This window comes from Pagrus pagrus, assembly GCF_965226575.1.
Source record: "Pagrus pagrus genome assembly, chromosome: 1".
NCBI lineage: Eukaryota > Metazoa > Chordata > Actinopteri > Spariformes > Sparidae > Pagrus > Pagrus pagrus.
This window is the reverse complement of record NC_140185.1, coordinates 23,294,785-23,320,777: the sequence shown is the minus strand read 5'-3', so window position 1 is coordinate 23,320,777 and position 25,993 is coordinate 23,294,785. Positions and strand designations below refer to the sequence as shown.

At 38.1% G+C, this 25,993-nt stretch overlaps 1 protein-coding gene across 3 annotated transcripts in view; it reads right to left on the bottom strand.

Annotated features, from left to right (window-relative positions):
* The window catches only part of nfat5b (nuclear factor of activated T cells 5b), a 40,513-nt gene that overhangs the window by 12,756 nt on the left and 1,764 nt on the right, over positions 1-25,993 (bottom strand). For 2 of the 3 annotated variants that reach the window (XM_084358644.1, XM_084358645.1), the window contains exons 2-4: positions 5,593-5,718; positions 2,057-2,648; positions 629-815 (exon numbers count right to left, since the gene is read on the bottom strand). In XM_084358644.1, the coding sequence (XP_084214770.1) occupies positions 629-815; positions 2,057-2,648; positions 5,593-5,718 (905 nt within the window). Of the gene's footprint in view, positions 1-628; positions 816-2,056; positions 2,649-3,217; positions 3,281-5,592; positions 5,719-25,993 lie in introns of those variants that run through there. The other variant, XM_084358646.1, reaches the window with a different exon arrangement.

Below are 25,993 nucleotides of genomic sequence, written 5' to 3'. Positions count from 1 at the left end.
TCGCGAACATCAGTGTCTTCTGTGTTCAACTATTCTCACAGGATCAGGAAACCAGAAACACACCTGAAGCGTAGTTACTCTTGAATGACGTTAATAGACTATACTTTCATAACATATTACTAACTACTAGACCTTTTCTCACACAACCATCTGGATGTCCACTTACACAAGAAAAAGTAACATTTAATAGGCAGATGAATGCATTCGTTAAACCCTTAAGTAGTTGCTGGGGATGAAGAATGTTTAAATCAAGTCCAAACCTTTCCGGGATACGAGTTCTACAAAGACACTCCTCTCTCGAAATATGTAATACAAAACTCCATAAAACATTAAGAAAACATAACAGGGAACCATGCAGAGCAGATATAAAACACTTGGAATGAAAACCTGGAATTAGCAGGTAATGAGTTGTTCCACTTTTTTGACGCACAATGAGCTCTACTCATCCACCTGAAACATATTTGACATTTCTCGCCAAACGGCTCCTGTAGCTCTAAAAATAGCAAACCTTACTTGTACACATATTTCAAAGCCTCTGGCAATAACCCAATCATTAACTTCACCTTCAACAAAGGCACACCATAGCGAAAAGTCATTACAAAGGCCATGTGAGGGGTTTAACAGTTACCTTAACAGTAGGAAAGCCCTGCTGAGTGCGGTCCTTCACTGACCCTCTGCTGCCTTCGGTCAGGTAGCGGGCTCGGTGCTGAGTCTCAGGCTGAACGAGGATCTTCAGCTCCTTCCCTTCACACTTCTGTGGGTATTGCATCAAAAGAGTTCCTCCTTTCTGTTTGGTTGTCTGAGGATCATCAGAGCTGCAACAAAGACCACTCAGATCACTTCTAATTCTAACACTTTATAACATTTTTATTTTAGATAATGGCATCTGGTATTGTGTAGGAAAAAGCAAAGAATGTGCAGGAACTTGCTTTAACAGATTTGTTAACACCACACGATGCTCTGTGCAGTGCAGAGTAAAAAGGCCCTCCATCAGCCAAGCATATTCTATCCGCAGCTCTTAAAGCGTTCAGAGTAATCTGTTTATTTAATCTGCTCTGCTTATCCTAGGTCTTTGAGAGAGGCTCTGTGATTCACTGTGGCCGACCATTGTTTGTACTTCAGTATCCTGCCCCTCCCTCCGCTCTGATCTGACCGCTCTTCTTCACTCAAAGTGTGGTGGGAAATTTAGAGCCGGAGTAGTTTGTTGAAGATTTCCATCTGTTGTGCATTGGTCATTTCCTAATAATACCTATGCTGACAGTCAGGGTGAGTGCTGGATGAGATTATCCAGAAGGACCATTGAGATAGTAACAGAATAAAGGGTGAGTACCCACCTGAGTGAACAACTACCACTGAGAGAATATAAAATGAGTAAAAAGTCAACTAACTACTCAGTAAACAACTTCCTACAGTTAGTGGGGTCATTGTTTTCTTTGATCACTGACGGGTAACAGATAAATGGAAAAACTTGAATGAAGATGCTTTCATACAGGGCAGGAGGCTTCACTGAATATATAATATTAAATGATAAGAATTAAAGAAATAGTTTTCCTCGACCTAAAGTGTGTTTTCTACAGGTTGTTGTGCATCCCAACTGCAATGGCTCTGGTCAAAACTGGTGGAAACAAGTGCTGGCGCGTTAGATGACACCAAGGTTTCAAGAATCTTGAACAGTCGGTTAAAGACCCAGAGGAAGATTTGGTGGAAAGGGGATATGCGATGCCTTAAATTTGCTTGTTTTGTTTGACCAACAGTCAAAGAACCTCAAAATGTTTAATTGACTTTATATTTGACAACGAAAAACTGCAAATCCTCATATGTTAGAAGCTGGAACCAGAGAAAGTTTTGCAATTTTGCTTGATGACTGGATTATTGGATGGATTAATCAATTATTAGAACAGTCGCTGATTAGATTTGAAGAATGAGGTTTATCCCTCCAGTAGAGCCTCAGAGACTTTGACCTGCAAGCTTTAGAAATCTCCTTTAGAAATCTAACAAATTCATCTCAGTTTAAGTATTTCAACAAACTACTAATCTATCTAAGGGTTCCACAAACCTTGCTTTTTGTCCAGTTTTGCTGTCCGGGCCTAACTGTGACAGGACAAAGTGGGGACCTTTGGCACTGTCTGCATCAAACACATCCATGCTGGCCTCCCCTGCAGGCACAGACTTGGGACCTGGCCTCTGGCGAGGGGTACGTTTGCGGGACTTCCGTGGCACTTCAGTGTTGTCATTGTAAGAGATGCTGCTCATGAGACTGAAGTTGGAGAGCGAGTCATCCATCCAGATGCTGTTGCTCTGCTCTGAGTCTAGGGAAGCTTCATCCTGGCAGGACATGAGGCTGTCATCGAGAAGGTCTTGTGGAGGTGGAGAGATGTTCAGTACGGTGCGGCGCTTCGATGGGGTCATCTGGTGATGTGGATCCTGGGACGTTGCGCCTCTTCCCCCTCCACTGCTGCCATTAGCATTCCCACCTTCGGCTCCAACAACCTCTGGTACTGCTCTGCTACTCTTGTCCTCTGGGTCAACATTGCTGCTATGAACTGGGATCTGGTCACTGGATGAAGTGCTGGAATGGATGGCAGAGCTGGAAGAGGTGGAAAAAGCACTGCGGAGGCCTTCCATGGTCATAGAAGAGGACATGGCATCTACAGTGCAAATAATTAGACAGTGAATAAAGGCATCCCAAGCAGTGTTGGCTAGCAGTCCCATTTAAGCAGCAAAATTTGTTTATGATTGTTTCTTTTGCTTTTTTTTTTTTTTGTTTCTTTTTTTCTTTGACCAATTAAATTTTCCCCCTTTTCATTGGATCTAACGAGTGTGTCTGTGGTGCTGATAATATCTGAAGATTTGTAATGAAATGTACAGTATGTGAAGTGCAGTATGGGTGTGACTAGAAAGGGACCAAAGAAGAGATGATATGTGAGCAGTCCCCCCTTATCAAAAAATGTTAAAAGTGCTGAATAAATTAGCTTGCAACTAAATCGAATAACTGAATGACTTTATCAATATTATTAGCGTTGTGTTCATGTTGAACAGACTAAAAAGCAAAAATGTTGGAATGGAGAGGGAAGTTCAAACCAAAAATATGTAAAATATGATGCATGCCAATTATTGGAGCTTTAATTTTCCTTCATTTTTTTTTTTTTTTGGCTACAAAAGTTAATTTTGTTGGGACTGAACGTAGCCACAAAGACAAAATAAACAAGCTTCTGACCTATGAAGCAGAGAACTGCAGACCATTTTATATGCAGACACTCCCTGCTTCAGAGGGAACTTCCTGGAATATAAAAACGAGACAGCGAATGAGCAATAAGAGCTGAGCAGTAAAAAATGTATTCAGATTTTAGAAAAATACTTAAGACACAGGGTATTTTGTTTTGGCAGAAAATGTTGCTCCAGCATGCTGAAATAACACTGTAATTTCAAAAGCACTCAAATGGTTATAATGAACTAGATGAAGAGTGGGGGAAAGTCTGGTTAGGTTGCAGTGCAGATCGTAAAAAAAAAGGAGTTAGACTGCTGTTGACATTCTGGATTTGTTTGGTGACTCATTAGTTTGCAAAACACACAGTCGGAAATGAAAAAAGGCACATAAAATGTATGGAGGTAATGTCATTTTGAGAAAGTATCAAAACACAAAGACATATGATCACAGACCAAAAACATACAATAACATATACTGTCTGATGTCCAGTTCAGTTAAAGATGTTGAGAGGTGGCTTATAAACATTTAACCTCTATAACTCACTACATGTGCGCCATGAAAGATTTTGAAACAGCAGAAACACTGCTGCAAATAAAAAATAAATCATTATGAACACAGTTCTGCTAATTCATAGTTCATTTTAGGCAGCTGGAAGGGTGGCTAGCAGTCACTTCTCAGAGGAAAGGTTTGTATCTGTCAAATAAAAATGTCAAAGGGTCAAAGGAAATGGGAAGAAATGTGACAGAAAAGTTTGCTGCGATTTCTAAGAACTAAATATGCTTCAAAACCTATATTTTTCTTTGTTGTCTGTGCACCCTTCAATCATCTTGTTTTAAGCTTTTGCAATGTTCAATGTTGACATAAAGCCAGACAAACCAACTGCTCAATAGAGTGCTGCAGGAAAGAGTCCTAGCACCCATAAAAGTGAGCATTTTTACATTTCCCATTCCCTCAACTCAAAGTCTAAGGGTTTTTTGAATGGGTTTTTGTTTAATGCCTGACATAAGGTCTGTGGTTACCACAAAGTTAAGGTATTTTCACATTTTGCTCTACGATATAAAATATGCCAGTAAGACCCCACGTTTGAGTTATAAAGCACTTTCGTATCTCAAAAAAGGCGATTGCTAATAAGAGGCTAAATGAGACTACAGAGGTTGTCGGGGAATTTAAACGTCATCAGGCCGCACACAGAGACTCATCTACTCACTAGTCTGTCTTCACAGGCCAACTTTAGTTACAAACTATTCTTACCCTAACTTTATAACTTGTAGATTGATTAATTTATAGTAAAATGTGTATAGTATAGTGTTGGTGACATTAAAGTCATGCAACCGCAGTGTAGTTCATTTAATAGTTTAACGCGTTTTACTTCTGGGGATTTCATTTATGTCGCAATAATCCAAAATCCAGTTCAAAATCCCATAGCCTTGTTGCTGGGGGAAACCAGCTGATGCTAACTTCCGGGTTAGCCTACAATAATACCTCATCCCTGCAGCACTCTGGTGAAATGCGGAACTTTTTCGAATGACTAGTAAAACATCTGTTTCAAGGAAATACTGTGTAATCGTCACACATCCAACAAAACATCTGTGGCTCATCTAAAGTGCACCAAACTATAGTGTTGTGAAGTGATCCTTTTCCATCTTTCTACATTGCAAGTATAATGATCAAGATGTTTCATTAATTTCCTTTTGAAATCTTTAATTATTCAGTAATTAGCAGTTAACTGTATATCTTATTTATCCGCTGTGAACAACAGCTCAACATTGGTAGTGCAAAATGGTCAACAAGATGATTACAGCCACTCAAAGCTTCCTAATTCTCTAAAACAGTGAATAAAACTGTTAAAAAAACAAGTATGTTGTTCTGAGTTTGCAACACTGTGAAATAATAAGCTTTGTTGGGCTCTCTCATCATTACTGTGTACTGTAAACGGTTTAAACTATTAATCTATTTTATAATCTGTATCGCAGAAAACAAAAAGTTTGGAAAATGCAGAGAGCTCTAAATACTATCTTAACCTGAAATACGTGACCTACATTTCAACATTTTGTTGCTGCAAGAGACCTCAACATAAGGAGATCACAAGTATCAACAACAATCTCCTCGACCAATTACTGAACAGTCTATCAGCGGTTACAGAGAGATGTTCAGTGTACTAAACTCCACTCACATAACTTCTTTATTAAGTAGTTAAATGTTTTTAGGACTGATGTGTCAGGATCACAGAGCAGCAGGCTGGTTGTCTGACGTGCTTTCCTGCCATATACAGGTGTTTGTTTGCCCGCAGGTACAGGACTGTTATAAAAATTGTATTTTGGAGGTGGGGCATTATCAGTCCAGCTCGCAGAGGAGAAATAAAGATAGGAGGAGCAGAATCCTACCTGAGGCTAGAGCCGCTGAAGGGGGAGGCCCTGCCTCTCCACCGCTCTTTTGACTCATGACTTTTGACTTGTGCTGATTGGAGGAAAGGAACTGTAGCTCTCTGGGAAGAAGGTCATACGCTGTCTCTGTCGAGAGAGGAAGAGGGAACACGTAAAAAAACTGATAAGGTGACATATTAACAGGAACTCAAGAGCTTTTGTTGGTAAAATGAGAATCACGTGTCAGCTGACTGACCACTTTGTTCTAAACAGGAAATATAAAACTTACATGATTTCTTGTTGTTTTGAGTCATGCTTTCCTTATACATGACAATTCTCCATTTAATCTGATTCTATGTTGATGTTGTAACCAGTGCTACTTGTTGTACAGCAATTTCACATCACAACTATCACAACTCTAGAACAGTTGTAAGAACATACCCACAAACTGATCAGCAACAAATCTGATAAATAACTGGGGAATACGCAATCTCATAAAGGACAAGAGAATACCCGCGGTACAGAGCTTAGCCTATGAGATCAATGTATGATAACTTCAGCCTCACTTAAGATGACAAATGGGTTTACACCTCTCTTATGTACTCTGCTGCTGGCTGCACGTATGCAAGAATTATGCCACACTGTTGCATTAAAGACACTTCTTTTTGGCACAAGCTCCTCATCCACTGTGTTGGCAGCTATAACTCAGGTTGAATTGTTAACAATATGTCACCAAAGGAAGAGCCATGTCAAGTAATTCGTCCAATCAGCACAGCCATCAAGTTGGCTTTATTCACATAGCGCACATCGCGATTTAATGAGGTTATGTCAACATTTGCCAGTTAAAACAACAATAAATTTCAGCCACACCTGTTCTGGTTTAGTATTGTACTCATTTAGCACTGTAGGACTCATAAAAGACAGTTAAAAGACCAAAATCAATGCAGAAGGATCAGAGATATTGTCTTTTCTATTCTCCACACTGTTCCTCCTCGTCAACCCCTGGCACTCACATTACCCACAATGCAACTCAGCCACCAACAGTTCAATCAGAGATTCAAGAGTGTTATGCTAGTAGTCCAAAGCAGAGAATTGGAGTTCAAGTTTTCTAACCTCAACTTTCAAACTTGTAGTCTTCAGACCCACCAACACAGACTCAAGTGACATAAGTTGAGGCAATTGATTAGATTTCTTGCAGCTCCCACAAAAGTCTTTGAACTAGAGCCTGACTTATGTATCAGTCTGCCAACATTTTTTCAGGAAATATCCTGCCATCATTTGTTTCAAGTGTTTGATTCGGGGATCAATGCAAAAAATGTGTATGTATATTTTTATTAGCAGATATATTGATATCGGATTTCTTTTACTCTTATTGGTTGAGTTCACCTCTAAGGCATGCGTCTAGAGCAGCAACAATTAGTTGATGAAGTTATTTTTTCTCTTTTCTCTTGTGTCAGATTTGTACTTTTTCTTTGTTTAACATTAAGTTTGTTTTTTGTTTCTTTCTTAAATTTACAAATCAGTATATTTAAAGTTTGGATTGCTGTTCAGAACAAACAAGATATTTGATGTCATCTTTTAGGACCCAAGGAAAATGTGATGAACATTTTTCAATATTTTCTCATCTTTTAAAGCCAAACTATAAGCTGATATTAAATAATCAAGCAGACTAATCAATAATAAAAAAACAGATTAATTGTGGCCCTTTTTGTGACATTTTTGTGCCTAGCAAACTTTCCATAAACAAGTAAGTGGTTGATGGATTATGCGATCCCTCTTTCAAGATTGTGAAGTTCATTTCAGATAAAATGCTGACACAGGGCTTTGCATACATCTTGAGGAACACCAAATAAAGTGGGAAACAAATTGATGAGACTACTTAAGTAAAAACAAAAGCTGCAGCATCCCAAATAAACATTAGATCTCATTACAAACAGGCAGCAGGGTCGTACAAAGCCTTTTTTCTCTTCTCTCTATGCCTCCCTCAGGGCCAACAGGACACAGGGAGGGGAGAAAGCCTTGGGTCAACAGCATGACAACACTTTTACTAGCAGCCTGATTCATCATCCAAATATTATGGTATGAACTTAGAGCGGCCATTACAGTCGCCTGACTCTCTTCTCTGCCAACTGCCAGCTTTAATTACTTGCAGCTGAGTCCCAGGGTTTGGTGTGTATATCAGATACTTAACCCTCCCATTGTTACCACTCACTGTGTACAATAGACAAACCTGGGACATACTGAAACCAGCCCATGCCTCTTCATTCCCAAAGCCCTCCAGTCTCTTACAGCTCGCTGTAGAGGAGCAGGGAATGCTGGTTCCCAGAAAGGGAGCTTAAATCTGGACTCAGCAAACTCATATAACTTGCACTGAACCACACGTACACACAGGATTCTAGTGTGGTTTTACTGGTTATTTGCTAAGTTCTCAAAACAAAATCACAGACCCACATGCATGCACATGCACACAAACAGACCCCCACCACCTCCACAAAAACACTTTCTCTGCCCCTGCATTTACACTTAACTCTACAGTCTTCTTGGGGCTCACTGGCTGACTGCACATGCAGCAACATGTGCTCTGAGTGAGCAACCCTTCCAGTAAACAGATTGCCAACCGCACAGACAGAAAATATGTACTCTTCTCTCAGAGCGGCAGTCTCGAATCACTGGTTGGACTGTTCAAAGTGTTTCCACACTTCCTTGACGTTTTTAAAGACTGAAAAAAACGTCTTATTTCGCCGCATATTTGTTTCCTCGTAAGCAGACAGAGTGCGATTCTTTATTCACGTGTGACAAAAACACTGTTCCTTTCACACAGGAGAAGATCAAAAAAATTAAAAAAAGGTCAGCCTCGTTAGCTGGGAAATAAACTGACTCCCACACACCACGTGATGTTTTGATTTTAACTTTAGACCACAGACGTGTTGTGCAGACCACTGAGGAAAACCTTTCATTTTCTGTCCGTCTGTGATCATCATAATAACAGATTAAAAGCCTGACCGAATATGTTCACGTCACGCTCATGTGGTTTTGATCAGGTCTACTCATACTATTAATACACTGTGGCTACCCTCATTAACTGCTTCACATATTTAGTTTGCACTCACGTTCAATGTAAACAAAGAATAGCTGACAAAACCACATACAATCCAAGTTTCACGTCAGACTTCCTGCATAAAGTTAGATATTTTTGGAGCCAACAGTCAAATATTTCTGCTCTTTATACCCTCACCATACCTTGTGATATGTTTACATGGTACGTCGTGCAGCCTAAAGGTGAAAAAAGAAAGCACTCACCATGTGAATGGCAGGACTTACACTCCCATTCATTTCCCTCACATTCCTGCTGCTTGCTCTTACTAGCCCTGGCACCTGGGGCGTGGCACTGGTTTTTTGGCTGAGTGACTGATTTAACTCCCCTTCTGTCCCCCTCCTCCACTCCATCTACCTCCCTCCCTCTCTCTGTCTTGTTTACTGTGCTCCCAGACCCTTTTCTGTACTTCAACTTGCTCAACAGGTTCGTGGGATATTCATGTGGAATCCTGTCAAGCAGAAATTAAGCAACAGAAGAACCTAACTATGCTGAAAAAAATCCAACCTACGTAGATATTATATTACTCAACTTGAAAAAGTACAGCTGAACAAAAAGTGATGGGGAAGATAAGATTAAGCTCACCTTGACAGAACATTTGGACAAAGAGAAGGAGAAGGCGCTGGCACCTGCAGCAAACCATGTACAACAACCCTGAAATGTTTACAGCCAAGCCTACATGAAGGCTGCCAGAGACTCCATAGCAACACAGATCAGGGGACAAGTCTTTAAAGCTTTTGCGTCTCGCGTGAGATAATGTGGAGAAAACTAGAAAATAACACAGCATTATCCAAACTTGAATGAAGAACTGGGCATTAACACTGAAGGGTGTTACATAAACATCACTGTGAGAAAAAATATGAATCATCACCACAAGTTATTGTAATTGTCACCACCCACACTTCAGGGATAACGCTACTGCCCCAAATAATACACCTTATACAGTTCATGCTTAATTAATACATAGCTAATGCATGACTCTTCTGAATCGAATGCAACAATTAGTGTATGGTATAACACTAATCTGGTAATAATAATAATAATAATAATAATAAATATTCGAGCTACAAATTGAGTTTTTCTGCTAGATGTAACTAATAAGTTACTTAGTTTTTAACTGGCTGCAATGGATTGATTACTAAACACTTTCTGGAAAATGAACAGCACTAAACCAAAGCTGACTTTGTTTCACCATTGTCATGTTACTGTTTTTAAATTTTACATAGCCACAAAGAGACACTGTTCAAACATTGTCTATAATTAATACAAAACTGCAACTTCAGTGTGACATCTTGCTGAAAAACTTTACAGTGGAATCATTAAAAGTGACGCTGCATCATGAATCTGAAATTGAGAGTTTAGTCTCCAGGTGGCGTCTTGTTGACACACAACACACTGGGGTCTCTCTTTGTCACCCACCATTGTACTGGTGAAGCCAAGAGCGGGTCTTGCTTCATCATATTTTTTTGTCATGATAGTTGTCACTTTTATTGTACATTAACTAATTAACATCAATTTGGGATTTCTGTCACAAACTTGTACACTTTACTGGGGTGCATAACATGCTCGCAAAAAGAAAAAAATGTGTTTAAAAAAGAACAACAGTATTATTAATGCTTTTCTTTCACTTGCTTTCAAAACAAATGCACTGGCTAGCCATATCAAGATCTTTATGACAGGAGGTGGTGGTGTTCATACCTATTTTGTCCACAGGGGCTGAGAGTATTAACAAAAAAAGGTTCACTGTTGCTGCTTTAAGTGACACAAACTTAAGCTTGTCTGACTTATTGAGTTGATTATCATAACTACATTTTTAAAAGCACTGCAACTAACGATTATATAGATTTATATATTATTTTCATGATTAATCTAGTGATTGTTTAGTCTCTGAAATGCATTTTTTTTTTTTAATGTTCATAGTAACGTCTTCAAATTGCTTATTTTATCCAAAACCCAAAGACTCTTAATTTACTACATAAATGACAAAGAAAAGTAACTGAAAACTTACAGGATTCATTGCAGGACTGTTGTGCAAGACTGCACTATCTCCAGCTAGGTGTACCTAATAAACTTGAGTGCACATTTACAAGCTGGAGGAACTTGTCAAAGAAGCATTCTCACTATGAAAATGGCGTGATGATATGACGTGAAGGTTGGGTGAGCGTATGAGCAAGTAAAAACATCCAGTGGGCGTTACTTCTGCTGTTATAAACATCTGTTAAGTGACAAGCAGCAGATGGGAAAAAAAGACCACATGCAAGAGAAACCAAAACTTGTAACACCAGTGACATCAATTTGTTTATTGTCGTAGGCCTATTGGAGCTAATGTGATCACATGTGAAATAATGCATGGCCTGTCTGAAACGCTGCCGACACATGTGGGCACTATTTGATGCTTTAATGTTCATAAATTAATTATATATAAACTGAAATATACCTTGCACCATTTCTTAGCAATGATAAACATGATTTCTTGATTTCTCATATATGAACCATGCATCATTTATTGCTGTTGCATTCCTGGGGCCATGAATTGTGAAACCTTATTGTAAAGTGTTTGCTGTTAAAGATTTCATCACCTTCATAGTCCCAGGTTACGAGTCATATTCAAATCAGATTATCTGGGTTAGAGCAATGAGGGTTTTATATAACTTAATTGGCGATCAATACAGAGCTCTTCATACAGCTTAAAGCAGCTATAAGGAACTTTCATTTGTGGTTGATTTTGTGACCCCCATGGACAAACGCGGCATAAGGACAACTACCTCCTGTTGAAAAGATCTTGATCTTCCTAGCATGAGCATTTGTTTTGAAGGCAGAAAGAAAGACACAACATATTTTAATTTTATTTTTCTTTATTCTACAGCTATTTGCTAGATGTATAGCGATCAGGTGATAAATCTTGTAGTAACCGTTCATACATCTTGGCTATTTTTAATCCTACATTTCAGTAAAAGTTATTTTGTTGAGAAAGCTTGAGTTATCAATGGGGAATCCCACCTGATGACAGCCATTACGAATAAACATAATTATTACATAGAAAATAGCCAATCTTTTTGCTAATGGTCTTGTTTTCTCATTTAGGTCACCAGAGGCATCAGTATTAAAGTCTATTCATTGAGACCATTTCATAACCAATTAAAAGCTCCTTGTGGTATGTGTCAGAGTCTGACCTACATATTTTACTCTGCATAAACAAATAGAGGTCAACCGATAATGGATTTTTAAAGGCAGATTTAATAATGATAGTTGGGAGAAGGAAAAAGCTGACAGCCCATTAATCGGCTGATACTTAAAAAAAAAAAAAAAGTTTTAATGTTTTTTTTTTGTTTTTTTTAATGCAACACTGTCGCAATTGAAAAAATCTTTACTATTAACTTTATTAGAACTGTTGAACTAAACATAAGGGCCCTCTCTCTCCCCCTAGTCCCTCCCACCCTCTCAGTGATAAGTTACAGTAAAACTCGGGCTTTGTAACGTTAGTAAAATAGAGTAACTAAAGATGTGCAGGACACAGTCTTTAATCTCCACTGAAAAGCTAGCAGTAGCTGTCTGTTTGATATCAAGACACAAGATCTGGAAATGTGTGATTTAGTGGATTACTTTGTTGGAATCTGTTCTATTTACAATGGACAATGCACTGTTCTGTGGCTGAACTGGCCAGTATTACTTCTGTTGCGTGTCTCGTTACAGTGTTAATTGCCAGTCTTACAAACCATTAATGTTTGTGCGTATTCCTGGGGTAAGGAGCATCCTAAAGTGTGCAATTTCATGTTCCAACGTTTAGCGTTACCCCTGGACCGCAAAGATTTAACGTTAGGCCATATTTTGTAACCCTTATCTCCAGAGTAATGCGTGGAAGGTATTTTATGGAGTGGAGAATTACTTTATGAAAAAAATATATCTGATGTAACGTCAGTCTCTCTTAGTCTACATTGAAAAACATGACATTAATTAAAGTCTGTCGTGCATGTATGGCTGCTGTATATCTAACATTAACGTACAGCAGTCACCAAAGTATGTGTCAATTTGTTTACTTTATATTATCAGGAGTCAATCACACGCAAACAGATATTTTCCATATCCTCCATGCAAAATGGTAACGTACTCCATTCCATAATCGGCCAAATCAACTGATCGGTTGACCTCTATAAACAAATACAAGAATTGCCTCCTAACATAATATCAGCTACAACTGTAATACAGGTCGCACAACTTTCGTTTTGACTGCAGACGCTGTCGATAATCCAAATGTTTACACCAGACATGATGACTCAAATATGTTGAAATAGAGGTCTTACAGTGGTTGCCTGCCAGCCTACTGCACAATGACACCCATTGTAACTGGAAGTACATTTAAACAGTTGATGGATTCAGGAACGAGCATGACAACATCGCTGTATTTGATAAAATGTTGGTCTGATGAAGAAACATATGAGAATTACCACACTTTAGCAGAGAGGACGTGTGAAATCAGTCATTGTGCCAGTCTGATCCTCTTGTACCAATGAATATTGGTCGCAACATTTGATCGTTTACAGCAACAGCAACCTCTGAAAACAAGTCAGAAGATGGAGTCCAAATGATCAGTGAATATTAGGAAATCATCTCTAAAACAATTACATTTTCAGTCCTAAATGAGCTTGCATTGACCATAGGCAAACATTTCTACCTTGAGCATTATTTGACTTGAACATCAGTTTACAACAGTAAAGGCTGCTTAGGCTGGTGACATCATACAGGAACACTTAAAGCTGCAGTGGGTAGGCGTTAGGGGAATTTAGCAGCAGGAAAACATGGTTTTCATGAGTGTATAATCACCTAAAGTTAAGAATCGCTATGATTTTACAGTAGCCCAGGAATTACCAAAGACTGGTTCCAGAGAGGGACTTTCATGTTTTTTTGCATTTTTAGTGGCTACCATAGGAGAGGGTAGGAAAAGGGGTGTTCAGTTGGTTACAATCATCTGCAACCACACCATTAAATGCCACTGAATCCTATACACTGGACCTTTAAATGGGCTTGCATGATAATCGATTGACCATAAGTCAATATCTCTACCTTGAGCGTTTTTCTAGCTTTAATCACTTACAGTAAATACTGCTTAGGCCATTGGTAATCTTACAAGAATACTTACAGAATCTACTGGATTAAACAATGCTCACAATATCAATTTATATTCCCTGACCTGACCTTTCCTTATGTAGCCTACAATTAAAAGCCAAAAGCGAATGAGGTGTTTAAGTATGTTGGAAAATAAGGCTGCACAATTTTCACAATCACATCACAATTTTCATTTTCATTTAAAAAAATACAGCAATCATGAGATGATGTAATATCAGTTGCGGTCTGTACCAAACAAATATGTTTATGTATATTTATAATATAATATGTTAAGATTTGTAGGCAAGGGCATCTGTTTTTAAAACACATTTATCAAAAAAAAGGTAACTTGTGCAATTTGGATCATGCACTTGGCCATATTGCAAATTTTGATAATGTTATGGTTAATTGTGCAACCCTAGTAGATCCATAGATATTTTATATAAAGTGTTGTAGTTAGGTCAATCCTGAATAATGAAGACTGGTAGAGGCAGTTGTTCTCACTTTTTTTTCTCAGAAATATAAAGATTTTCGATTTCAGCAATAACTCCCAGCATCCCAATAATCTTTGAGTCTCACAGTCGTTGGTGAAAGTTAAGGTCAGCCGGTCTTTATATCAGGCTAAGTCATTTGTGTCACCGCGGGCTAAGAGTTTGTGGCATGTAGCTCTTTCAGTCCAGCTAATCCCTGAAGTGATCAGGAATGACCTCCAGGCATCAGTGTACATGACTTGCTTTCAATGAACAACCACCACTATCCTAACTTTACAAAACAGCCCACTGAGGCTCCTGTGAGGGCCAAACCACCCAGCTCACAGCCACAGCACTGCAACAGAGTCAGTGTTAGTGTGCTTAATCTGGAAGTGAAAGCAACTGGGGAAAAAAACAGTCAAATTCTGGTTCAGATAATGCTCTACAGCACATCTACATTTGGCTCTGTGTTTACCCATGGACTCCAAAAGACGAGACAGACACTGAGCTTAACATGAAAGCGTGACTTCAGAAAGCGGTGGAATTCTAACTATTTACAGAGGACTACACACACACACACACAAGTTCACACACAGACGCACACTCGCCCAAAAATGCCACGCTTTACTGGAACGTACTAAACTTCCTCACAACGCTTCCAATGAAAGCAGTCTTAGTGTGACTGCCTGTTTTCTTCTGAATCAGAGGTGACAAAACACACACACACACACACACACACACACACATAATTATTAACAACCTATAGTATAATATAACAGCTTGGTGAGCCAATACAGGCATTTCTGTGTCTGTCTCACAGGAAAATTGTGCTGAGGCAACAGGAAGGGCCTTTGGCAATAACGCACGAAAACACTACACAGTGTGACATCACTAAGCTGCCATGCTAACCACATTAAGGCTGAACCTGGAAAGGAATAATTACAAAACTGTTTTGTTTTTATGTCTTTACAGTAAATAGTAAGCTACAGCCAGCAGCCAGTTAGTTTAGCTCAGCACAAGGACTGGAAAAAACGGGAAACAGCTTGGAAGGCTCTGACCAAATGTAATAAAATCTACCAACCAGCATCACACAAACGCACTTATTTCATGTTATATCTTGTTTGTTAAATCTGTACAAAAATAGTAGTTTTCATCAGTCCTCTCGTAAGCAAAATATATCATTTTAGCATTGACATTGCAATGTTTGCATGTGCAATAGTCACATCACAGGAAGTGCAATGTCATGTAAGGCAGGCTTGGCCATTTTATAGTATGAGTTATGACACAGTCAAGGCGTTTACGGCAAGCCGCTAGACTAAAAACGTGGCTCAACAAGTCTGCAGATTAACTCCATACCCAATGTGTTATTATCCACTCAAGTTAGACACAATTTGAGCTGATATTAATATACACCTAATTTTTCTCTAACGGGAGCTTGGAGGGTAATCAATTGACATCCATGTGAGTCACATTCAGCAAACCCTCAATGCTTACATTATCTTAAAGGTTAAATGCATAACTTTTAAAATTTTAATCAGCACTAGGACAAGGAGTGAATGAACATATTTTTTCCAACAAGTCAAACTATTCCTTTTAAAAACACAGCCAGATCACATGGAATATAACAAGATGAAAACTGTTCATGATTATGAAAGGGGAAAAGGTTCATGAAATATATTGGTCAGTGTCCTGGGATGGCTCTGTGTCTCCTCAAGCAATAACTTACAGAATACAATCAAAATCTTTGAACAGATGATTGAGATAAAGGTTCAAAGACTCTAGTTTAATCTTGGTTTGCACAGTGCATCTACACACAGTGCACAGTCCTCCTACAATCACAGTGAACAGGATTTAAAAATAGTCTGTGGCACAGAGGTCAATGTTTGGAGACCTTGCGAAGTGATTCTTGATGGAAGCTGTTGACTCTGATAAAAAAGTGGGAATAAACAGATAAACTATCTGGCATTGGGTCAATATTTAGCGTACACTGGGAAGGTCTGTTTGAGTCTTGAGGCACTGAGCAATTCACAATAGAACAGTAGAGCGTAAGAATGTACGACTGAGAAACCTAACGCCTGACACTTTGGTAAACTGAGAAGCCATTTCAAAACAATCGCAGCCTTAAACAAAAAAGGCAGCAGGCCTGCTCAGCCCTGCCCGAACCCTAACCTGCTCCTTGAGGCCTTTTACACACTGCAATCTTATGAAGTGACCATATTTATCATTTTTCTAGATTTCTGACAATGTTTCTCTCAGGCTCACCACCTTCCAGAGGCAAACTGAGCCTACACCTTCAGATATTACTGACGTAAGAAGATTTGGTGTTCAGTCTAACGATTTGGAATGTCTACTGATTAGTCAGGCAAAACCACAGCAGACTGAGAAAAATGTGGTCAATAAACAGCAAACACCTCTGTTGTTGCCTTTGCCTTTGTTGTTTGTTGTTTAAGGCAGGTAGATTTGGTTGAGATTCCTGATAAATTAAGTAAAAATGTATATCACAGCTCCTGTTGAGGGACTATTATTGCTCAAAATACCAACAGTGCTGGAAAAAAATTTTTTTTAAAAAGCAGCCGTTTTCTTTTTTTCTGTAAGCGGGCAGTCTTTGATCCAGAACACAAATAATGCTTTAATCAATAGCATCCTCACTACTAAAACAGGATTTATATCAGAATACACACTGAAGCATGGGGAGAAAAAAGATTTGAGATTTCTATTCGAGCAGGCTGTGGCTTGCTGAGACAGTGAGATATGAACATTGTAATTTCTGCTGATGACGTCTTTTAACTCATCAAAAAAACGTCCTCCTTGCCAAAGTTTGATACAAGAAGGAGTGGCAACAAGAAGAGAGAGGATGAAAAAAATAGTACTGACAAAATATATTGCCATTAACACTGATAATGAGAATTTGAACAACTATTTGCTGAAGTAACAGTTACAGTACCCGACTTTAACGAGGACAAGAAAGTAAAGGTAATACTGGCAACGGAAATGGAAAAAGGGACATATAGGACAACAATCATCTACACAAATGTATTGTATGTAAAGCTAGATCAGAGACGAGTTCACCTTGACTTGCCTTGACTTGTCCTGAGGCAAGTTATTCCACTGTGAGTGGGGGCCTTGAAGCGAACATGACCTTTGTTTTCAAATTAAACTAGGAGAGGGCAACTTGACACAAGGTTAAAAGGACCATAATGTAGTCAGGAGCTTAGCAGACCTTGGTTTTATTAAAAAAAAATGCAGATTGCAGCCATGTTGCTAGAATTCAATTGAACTTTTAATCAATTTATATAATTAATCCTCATCCAACATATATACATAGGTCTGTTTTTCTTAATGGTTTCCAGGTATTATATCCTTATAATCTTATTATAACATTCTTGTTTATCTAACATACTAAGATCTAGTTTCAAAACTCTGTGTATTACATGGCGCAACAGGGCTTTATTAATTAGGTAGAAGAAAAAAACACCACCCTCAACAAATGATAAAAAGAGAACTGGGCTAAGTGGGCAGTTTTTAAACCCTAACCCAGATCAATTAGTTTCTTCCTTTTTTGTTTCAGTGTCTAAATTTAGACATTTTCTGCTGCGCTGTCTTCAGTGCACACTACTTATGTACTTCAGTTTAATGATCCTTTTCAACTCATTACCAAGAATAGCACAAGTGACTACCTGTAGTCCTCATACAGGTAGCCACTTGTGAGGAAAGGCTGACTACTATAGTCATGTCTTCCTCACATACTGTATACTCTTTAGGTTGAGTGTGAATAAAATAAATTATTCTGATGACATTTGTTTTTGTTTGAAGTGGGGGTGTTGCGATGTTGTGATATACACAATAGTCACAATAACCGTGATATTAAAAAATGAAATATTGATATCGTGTAAATAAGTCCTTCGGGTTTCCTTTTCACTACTAATCAAGTTGTTGATAGTAATGGTTCTTTTTGTACACTTATTTGTACAGTTATGTTTACAGGCTCTCTCTCCAGCTTCCTACACTTGTATTTAGAGGGCATTTTTTAGCCAAAAAACAGACAGACCACACAGTAAATACAGTTAAAGATTGTTTTGATTACTTGTTCAAATTTGCATAGATATTGAGATAACCGTTATCCTGAATTTGTTTGGCCACAATAATCGTGTGGTGAAAGTCTGACATCATGACAGCCATGGTTTGAAGAAAAATAAGACAGTCCAAGTCAATATTGGTGCAGTCTATGTGTTGCTCTCAGCTGTTAATCTTTCTTGATCCTGAGTCAGACAGACCAGGACCAGAAGGGCCAGAAATGTACATACCAACTAGACTTGTTAATGATTAATCACAAATCGCCTTTCAGAATTCAACCAATTAAACATAATTAGAAAGACATTCTATACAAACTAATATTTTTACATTTTAGCCATTTAATAGCATCGGATGGGAACTCCACAATTAAAATGAAGTCATTACTTTGTCTTATTTTATTTATCATTTAAGTAACTTAGTGTTCTCTTTATCTGTTATTTTAACTCCTAACTCCTATTTTTCCATCAAACATAAATCACGTCAGTGGTTTTCGTCATCAGTTTTCTGATGGAAAAATGTTTAACAACTAATCAATTATTAGGGCAGTTGACTATCAATTAAAGAAATTGCTTGTAATGTGCATCCCTTTATCAACATGAACAGCAGTTGTAAAATACAATGATGTTGGTTGATGCTACTTGCTCTGCGTATGTTAAGAAGATATATTGACACATGACGTCTACAAAGCTAAATTTCTGTACAGACAATAGTTCTGTGTGTGGGTAAACGAGACATTTGATAAGAGCCCACTTCAATACCGGCTTCTGTTTCTAAACAACACAGCAGCATCTTGATAATGGTTATCACCTTACAAGTCAACAAAGAAAAGACGCAAGTACTGTAGATTCTACATCTGCTTTCACCTGAGAGAATTTCTTTTCCACAATTATCTGTCATTTTTCATCAGGCCTCTGCCTTAACAGGCATCAGTCTTAGTGCCCAAACCCTTTACTGTCACTTCAATAAAAAAAGCAAGAAGGTCTACCAACAATGACAGGATGCAGGAGGAAATCAGCCAGCCCGGAGATTCTATTCATTCCAAGCCTGCCAGTCTGCCGAGGAAGCAGCAGATGACTCAGAAAAAAGAAATGAAAACACAGGATATTGAGATACCACGAACGTTAGGCTGTAGGATGGATTCTTTGACAGCATGTCTAAAGGTCATGAAATACCTCTCTATGTGAACCTTTATGAGGCAATCTTGTAATGTGACGGGTTTTATAAAAGGTGGGAAAAGAGTCAACAAAGTCTGATTAGCTGTCAACGTTGATTCTGCTATACTCCTCGATGACATTTAACCAAATATCTTTGGGATGTGGACAAAACAAGACATTCAAGGATGTCATCTTGGGCTTTGGGAACCAACCAAACCAACAGTGTTCTTAAATCTGTATCAGCTTGATGGTGTCTATAACCAGCCATGGTAGAAGACACACACTCAACACTTTAGGGCATTTTTCATTTCATCATTTTTCACAATCCTTAACCTTGGTCTGAGAGTTGACCCTGAGATAACTCGGGGACTTTTTACACACACATTGTTGACTTAGGGTTAACCTAAGCTCAGGGCTATACGATTCACACTACACTTCGACTAGCCCTGGATTAAATGTCCTTTGGAACATGCAACTAGATATTAGTCTGACGCGTGACTACTTTGATAACCTTGCAAACGCTGGGCTAACCCTGCTCTGGAGCAGCTAGACAGCTAGAAAGCTAACAGCTCTCTCAAGCCTGGGACAAAGAAGGTGCTAAGAATGCTTATAGTCCCGGGCTAAGTGAAGTGTGAAAGGCCCTTTTGTCGGGTGAGGTCTTTCCTTGTCCAAAATTTCCAAAATTAAGCAGGGTAGACCATACTCTTTGATTAATTTATTTACAGAGACCCAAGATTTCCCCCTTGAGCAAGCGCTTGGCGACAGTGGCAAGAAGAAACGTCCTTTTAACAGGCAGAAACGTCGGAGCAGAACCGGACTAAATGGACAAATAGATCTATGGAATTCTTTCCTCCAAATCCTAAAGCTTCATTTGAACCAAATTACTTTCAGTATAGTACCCTTTGAACCGGTACGTAACTCATTGTATCTGTACCTAAACGCAAGACATGCTTTGCGTTTCCACTGTGGGCAGTATTCTTAAATGTTGGCAGGGTTGTTATTGGCCAGCTTCACTTTTCCAGCAGTTGGGAAACAACAGGTACCATCCAGAAAGTCCTTTCGATCATGAAAATGCAAAAATTTACTTTCCTAAAGTGTAACGAACTGAACCGAACTAAACCAAACTGCCTGACAGAAACAGGGTTTTAAAGGGAACGGAGGAGAATTAAACCCAATCAGCAACAAGTTCTCTAAATTCAATAAAATATGTTCCGTCTGAACAACACATAGAACTGTTTTCTGATCCCATGTCAGAAGACCAACATCATTTTACTGTACCTTCAGAAACATTACAAATCACTGTTGAAAAAGTAATCGGTTTATGATCTCACAATGCTATGGTTAAGGTTTTGGTTAGGTGTAGGCACAAAACCACTTGGTTAGGTTTGCAAAAAGATCATTGTTTGGTTAAAATGACTATTCCATTAAAGTTAGGGGACCTGTGTGGTCATGGTTAGAACAATAAACATATGGTTATGGTTAGGGAATGATCTTGGTCTCACAAGCAAAGCCAACTGTTGGTTGGGAATGGGAAAGAAGCAGTGGTCCCCTGAGACTAAGTCTGTTGTTTTGTTGACTCATCTATTCATCAGATGCTTCACTGCCAACTGTAATTGCAACAGTAATCAGTATTTACTTCAGGGTGCCATTGAAAATGACAACACAGTAAGATGATAGTGACACATGAGCTAGTTACCGCTGGGCCTTCACAGCATAACTCTCATTACAAGACACGGTACATTTGTAGTAGGTAGAATACAGAAGGAAAGGGATGAAGAGCAAAGGAAAAGTACAGGTGTTTAAGGTCAACCAGTTTCAATTTGAAGCTGGTTTTAGATTATGTCAATCAAACAACACAATATTCAGCCTTCAAAAAGACCAAAGAGTTGAATCAACAGCTCTCTGGCATAGTCTCAACAAAAACTGAATATGATAAGCTTCACAAAGGGAGGGTGTATTGTAAGGCTAGTATATTGGATTACATGAAGCTGATGTTCTGGTTTCTTCGATATAGAGCACAATACTGTACAAATAAAGCTAATAGTGGACTGTGAAAAAGTTTTTTTTTTTTTTTTACTGTATTGTAAACAGAAAATGTTTTAACACCACATCATTTTTTTCTATTGCTACAGATCAATAGGTCACACTTTACATGCCACCTTTCCCTCCGTTTGAGCCAGGAAATAGCCTGGCAGCATATAACACCATGTGTACAGCCTAGTTATGAGCTCCTGACACCTTAACTGCTGCTTCTCATCTGCCAATGGAAAGACTTCTGCCAGCCAAGATTCACCACACTTAATATTTAATGTCTTAGTTCAGAATCATCTTGCTCTGGAGAGACACATAAGGGGGTGGATGTTAGATCTCACAGGTGCTTTGGGCTTTTCACTGAAGAGTGTGAGAAATCTTCCACAAAATGAGTGGAAGCAGAAGCATTAGGCATCATGGCCTCCTGCACTGTGCCAAGACTAAATCAGCTAAAACTGAGAATGCATCTTTATCCTCTCCAATCTGGCCTGCGAATACAACATCATCAAATCATATGCTGGAATGTAAATAAAATCTTACGCCTGCAGATGTATCACTGAAACTCTTTGATGAAGAAGCAGAAATCCAGCTTGACACATAGAAAAAAAACCTAAACAGCATAAATTACTGCTTCAAAACATGTAGCATCTTGTTCCACTTGTACAACAAAGAAGTTTTTCTTGGTGAAACTCTGCTCCATTGCAAAAAAAAGAAAATAAGTCAATTCAACAGCAGCTTCAGGGTAAGAAAGATCTGCTTACATTTCATGAGCACAACTGACCTGCTGACCTAAAATAGGCTGAGGAGACAAAAGTGTGTAACACTTCTAACAAAAAGAACATGTCTGACAGGGTGGAAAAAACTAGGCATAATACTTGTGGTATTTTAGACATTTTATGGGTATGCTGAGAACTTCGCTGCAGATCATAAAATCTATTCAAGTGAACCAAAAATAAGCAGATTTTATGGTCCAAAGATGTCATGTCTTTTCTGGTTAGGCACACAACATCAACAACTATTGAAACACAATTAAGTCCTGTCACTAAAATAGCAGTGTCACTCAAGTAAATCATGGTTATCAAGTGAAAGCAATTTTACCATTAAAAAACAGATCTTTTAGTAATATTTCAATGCTATTTTAAAGGACAGTTTTAATGATATCTTTTTTGATAACTACCTCTTTTTTGTCTGCCATTTTATGATAATTCTTTGGGATAATTTACCCAAAGTTTGCTGAAATTCTCTTTTGAGTGCTGGGCAAATTATTTATTGAGTGCAAAAATACTAAAGCAAAAAATGAGAAGCTGAAGATCTGATCTAGATATTACATAAAATCCATTAATAACCTCCACCAAGGAGGTTGTGTCCATTTGTTTGTTGGTTTGTCAACAGGATTACATAAAAACTACTGAACAGATTTCCACTAAACTTGGAAGGAGGACGGGTCTCGGACCAGAATAGACAAGGGACAAATCCAGGAATTTTCTTCTCTTACTTTAACATTAAGCAGTTATGGGTTTGTATTTAAACTAAAACATTTTTGAGTGATACAGGATTATCGAGTTTGCTATTGGATTAGGGTTGTCACGATTTCAGATTTTCACAACAAAAATCTAAAATGGATTACTCCATATTTTAATACAATATTTTATAAACAATTTTTCAACCTATAGCTATTGCTATTGCTTATCAGGCTAGCCATGTCAAACGTTACTTGGAACGTCCTTCCAAATGCTTTTGACCACATTACATTCCCATAAGCAATGAAACAGTGTTCCTTTAGCATTGTTACATTTGTAGCTGGCTGAAAGTGGTGTAATTTTGGTGGCCTTATATACAGACATGTAAATTAAAATTTTATTGTATTGTAACAACTTGAGCCACGTGGTAATTGCTTCAAGTCCCAGTTGAATCCAGCACTAAGTTGTTAATGGACTTGTGACAACATAAGTCACAGTGAGTCTCATAGTTAATGAGTCAAATGTAAAGCCTAAATAATGATATGGAATATATATGTATCCTAATTTCCGTGTTTCGTTAAGTGTTGACAAATTCATTGTGTCTTATCAAAAACAAATGCAATGATGCAAATTACTCACGTTACCTTCTTCTAAATCTCTTTGATTAATCATTAACACTAACCAAACCTCAGTAAAAAGATTAATCAGACCCAGGTCAAAATATCACCTCCTCTGGTATTTACTGCACACTTGTGACTTTGTTTTAGGCCGCGTGGCAAATCAGTGAATGAGTGTATGGATGTTCTGGATGACTGCAAATCACTAAACATCTCTACCTCGTGATTTTTACGACGATTGCGTCTTTAGACTACTAGTAGGTCATGAGTTAACTATGTCAAACGGCCACCTATTGATTAGACACTAACCTAAATGACACATTTATGAACTGATTTTTCAGATGTTTTCCCTCTGAGGTATTTTTTCTTTCATCATGAGATATCAACAAGCTTTCAAGGCAATCAAGTATTTTTAAGCGCATGCCGCTAAGTTTGCTTAACACAGGAGAGTCAATATTAATAGAGTGCTATTTAAGCCCAGGTTTACACACAGAGAAGCCAGAGGGTTAATGATTGACCAGGCTTTGGTGGGTTTCAATAAGAAAAAAACAAAACTATGTTAAGATCTGTGGTTTAGCAATTGTTAACCAGTTTGATAGAACTTATGAGAAAGCCATAATGTTCTTCACCTTTGATGTGAAACTGGTGGGAAGACATTTTATGGCGTCCATTAACCCCCAGTCATTTAACTGGCATTCCTATCCTGAGAGCCATTGTTACAGTCAGTGTGCAATTTTTCCTTGGTATTCCCTGGACTGCTCGGACGCTAAAAATATGTATTCCTCATTGTGGTTTAGCTGGCCAATGCAGCTTTCCACAGAAGTTAAAAACTGAAGAAAACAACCCAATAAAAATGCTGAAATAATGACCTTCAACAAAGCTGCTATAGTATACCCTATATTATGTCCATAATACAGACTGTTTGTTTATTTTTATCCAGGTGTGTGGTATGACTTTTCAACAGACAACAGGGGGGAGAGTTGATCTTGGCGGCAAGATGCAAAACTAACTTCACCTCCGACCCACAGCCGAGTCACCTATGCTGACACAAATACACAATGGTGTGATTAGTAAGCAAACAAGCTAGACATTAGGTTACAATTGGCCTAGATCTTATTGGAATTTCAGTTGATTTATATGGTGCACAAGGGATGATGAAAGTCATCTTTCTGATGAGTCAAAAGTAAAACGATAAATAATATAGTGACTCAAAACTTATCATAGAAATATAAATAGCTTTATCTGTTCCTTTGTTTCCAATCAGTTGATAAAAGGATAGAGTATTTCACTTTACCAATGTATCTTAGTTTCTCAAAATGTTATTGTCAGATTGGGACTCACTACATTTAATAAATGTTTTAAAATGATGGGGTAAAAATTGAAAGGAAAATAAGGGGAAAAAATCCAGATGAGCAGTATACTATAAAAACTTTATTTTTTGTTTGTTTTTTATCTATACTCATTTCGAGTCTTTCCCCTGTTTTCAGTTTTCTTAATGATATATTCAGGGCTGTCCTTATTACAGACAATCCTCTTTAAAGTAAGCAGCAGTGTGTACAGTGTCCTGTTGCTGTTGAAGCATCTCGATTGTGAATTGTCCCAAAAAAAGGTTCTTTGTCTCAGGTCAAAGTAGTATAGATACAACAAGTAAGAAAGAAAATGTGTTAATTGTTGTGTTTTGCATAGTTTGAGTGAACAGACCCTTAAAAATTACTATTGGTTTCAGTCCTGCTTGGTCTAGGGAGTAGTCGTAATTCAGTTGTTCAAAAGAATACTTGTCCAGTATATAGATACGTATTAGAAGTATTTAACACATTAAAATGAATGAAGGGCCTTATGAGGCTAGTGTTGTTCTGAACACTGCTAGCTTTCGCACTATAGCTACTTTTGGGTGGTACACACAACATCTAAGAAGTCTTGACCTCATTGTAAATTGGAGCCTGAATGAATAATTGTATGTTAGATATTACCCTGATGCAGATATATCAGAATCTGCACACAGCCTACTGTATATCAGTCAAGGGATAACAAGAAATGTTAGTATGTAAATGCTAAAGATATGTTTGCAGTACTTTAGAAAGACTGATTAGTTAAATTAGTTTCTAGACTGTATCATATCCTGCTTATGTACAACAGTTTTTTGAAATGTTTGTTTTTGTAATGTTTTTAAGAGAGAGAGCAAGTATATCAGCAGATATATCATTACCAGATTATTTACTCATCTCAAATATGGATATCATCTTCTTTACTTCATTTGCTAGCTTTGAAGGGTTGGGACAATATGTTGTATGAGTCCTTGTGGTGTAAACTTCTATAAACTTAATTTACACAGACTGAAAAGAATTTAGTGAGGCAGAGTTGTTTAGTTCCTTTAAACATTAACTCCTGAACTGTTCTGCTTTCTGGCACTAGAGCCTTT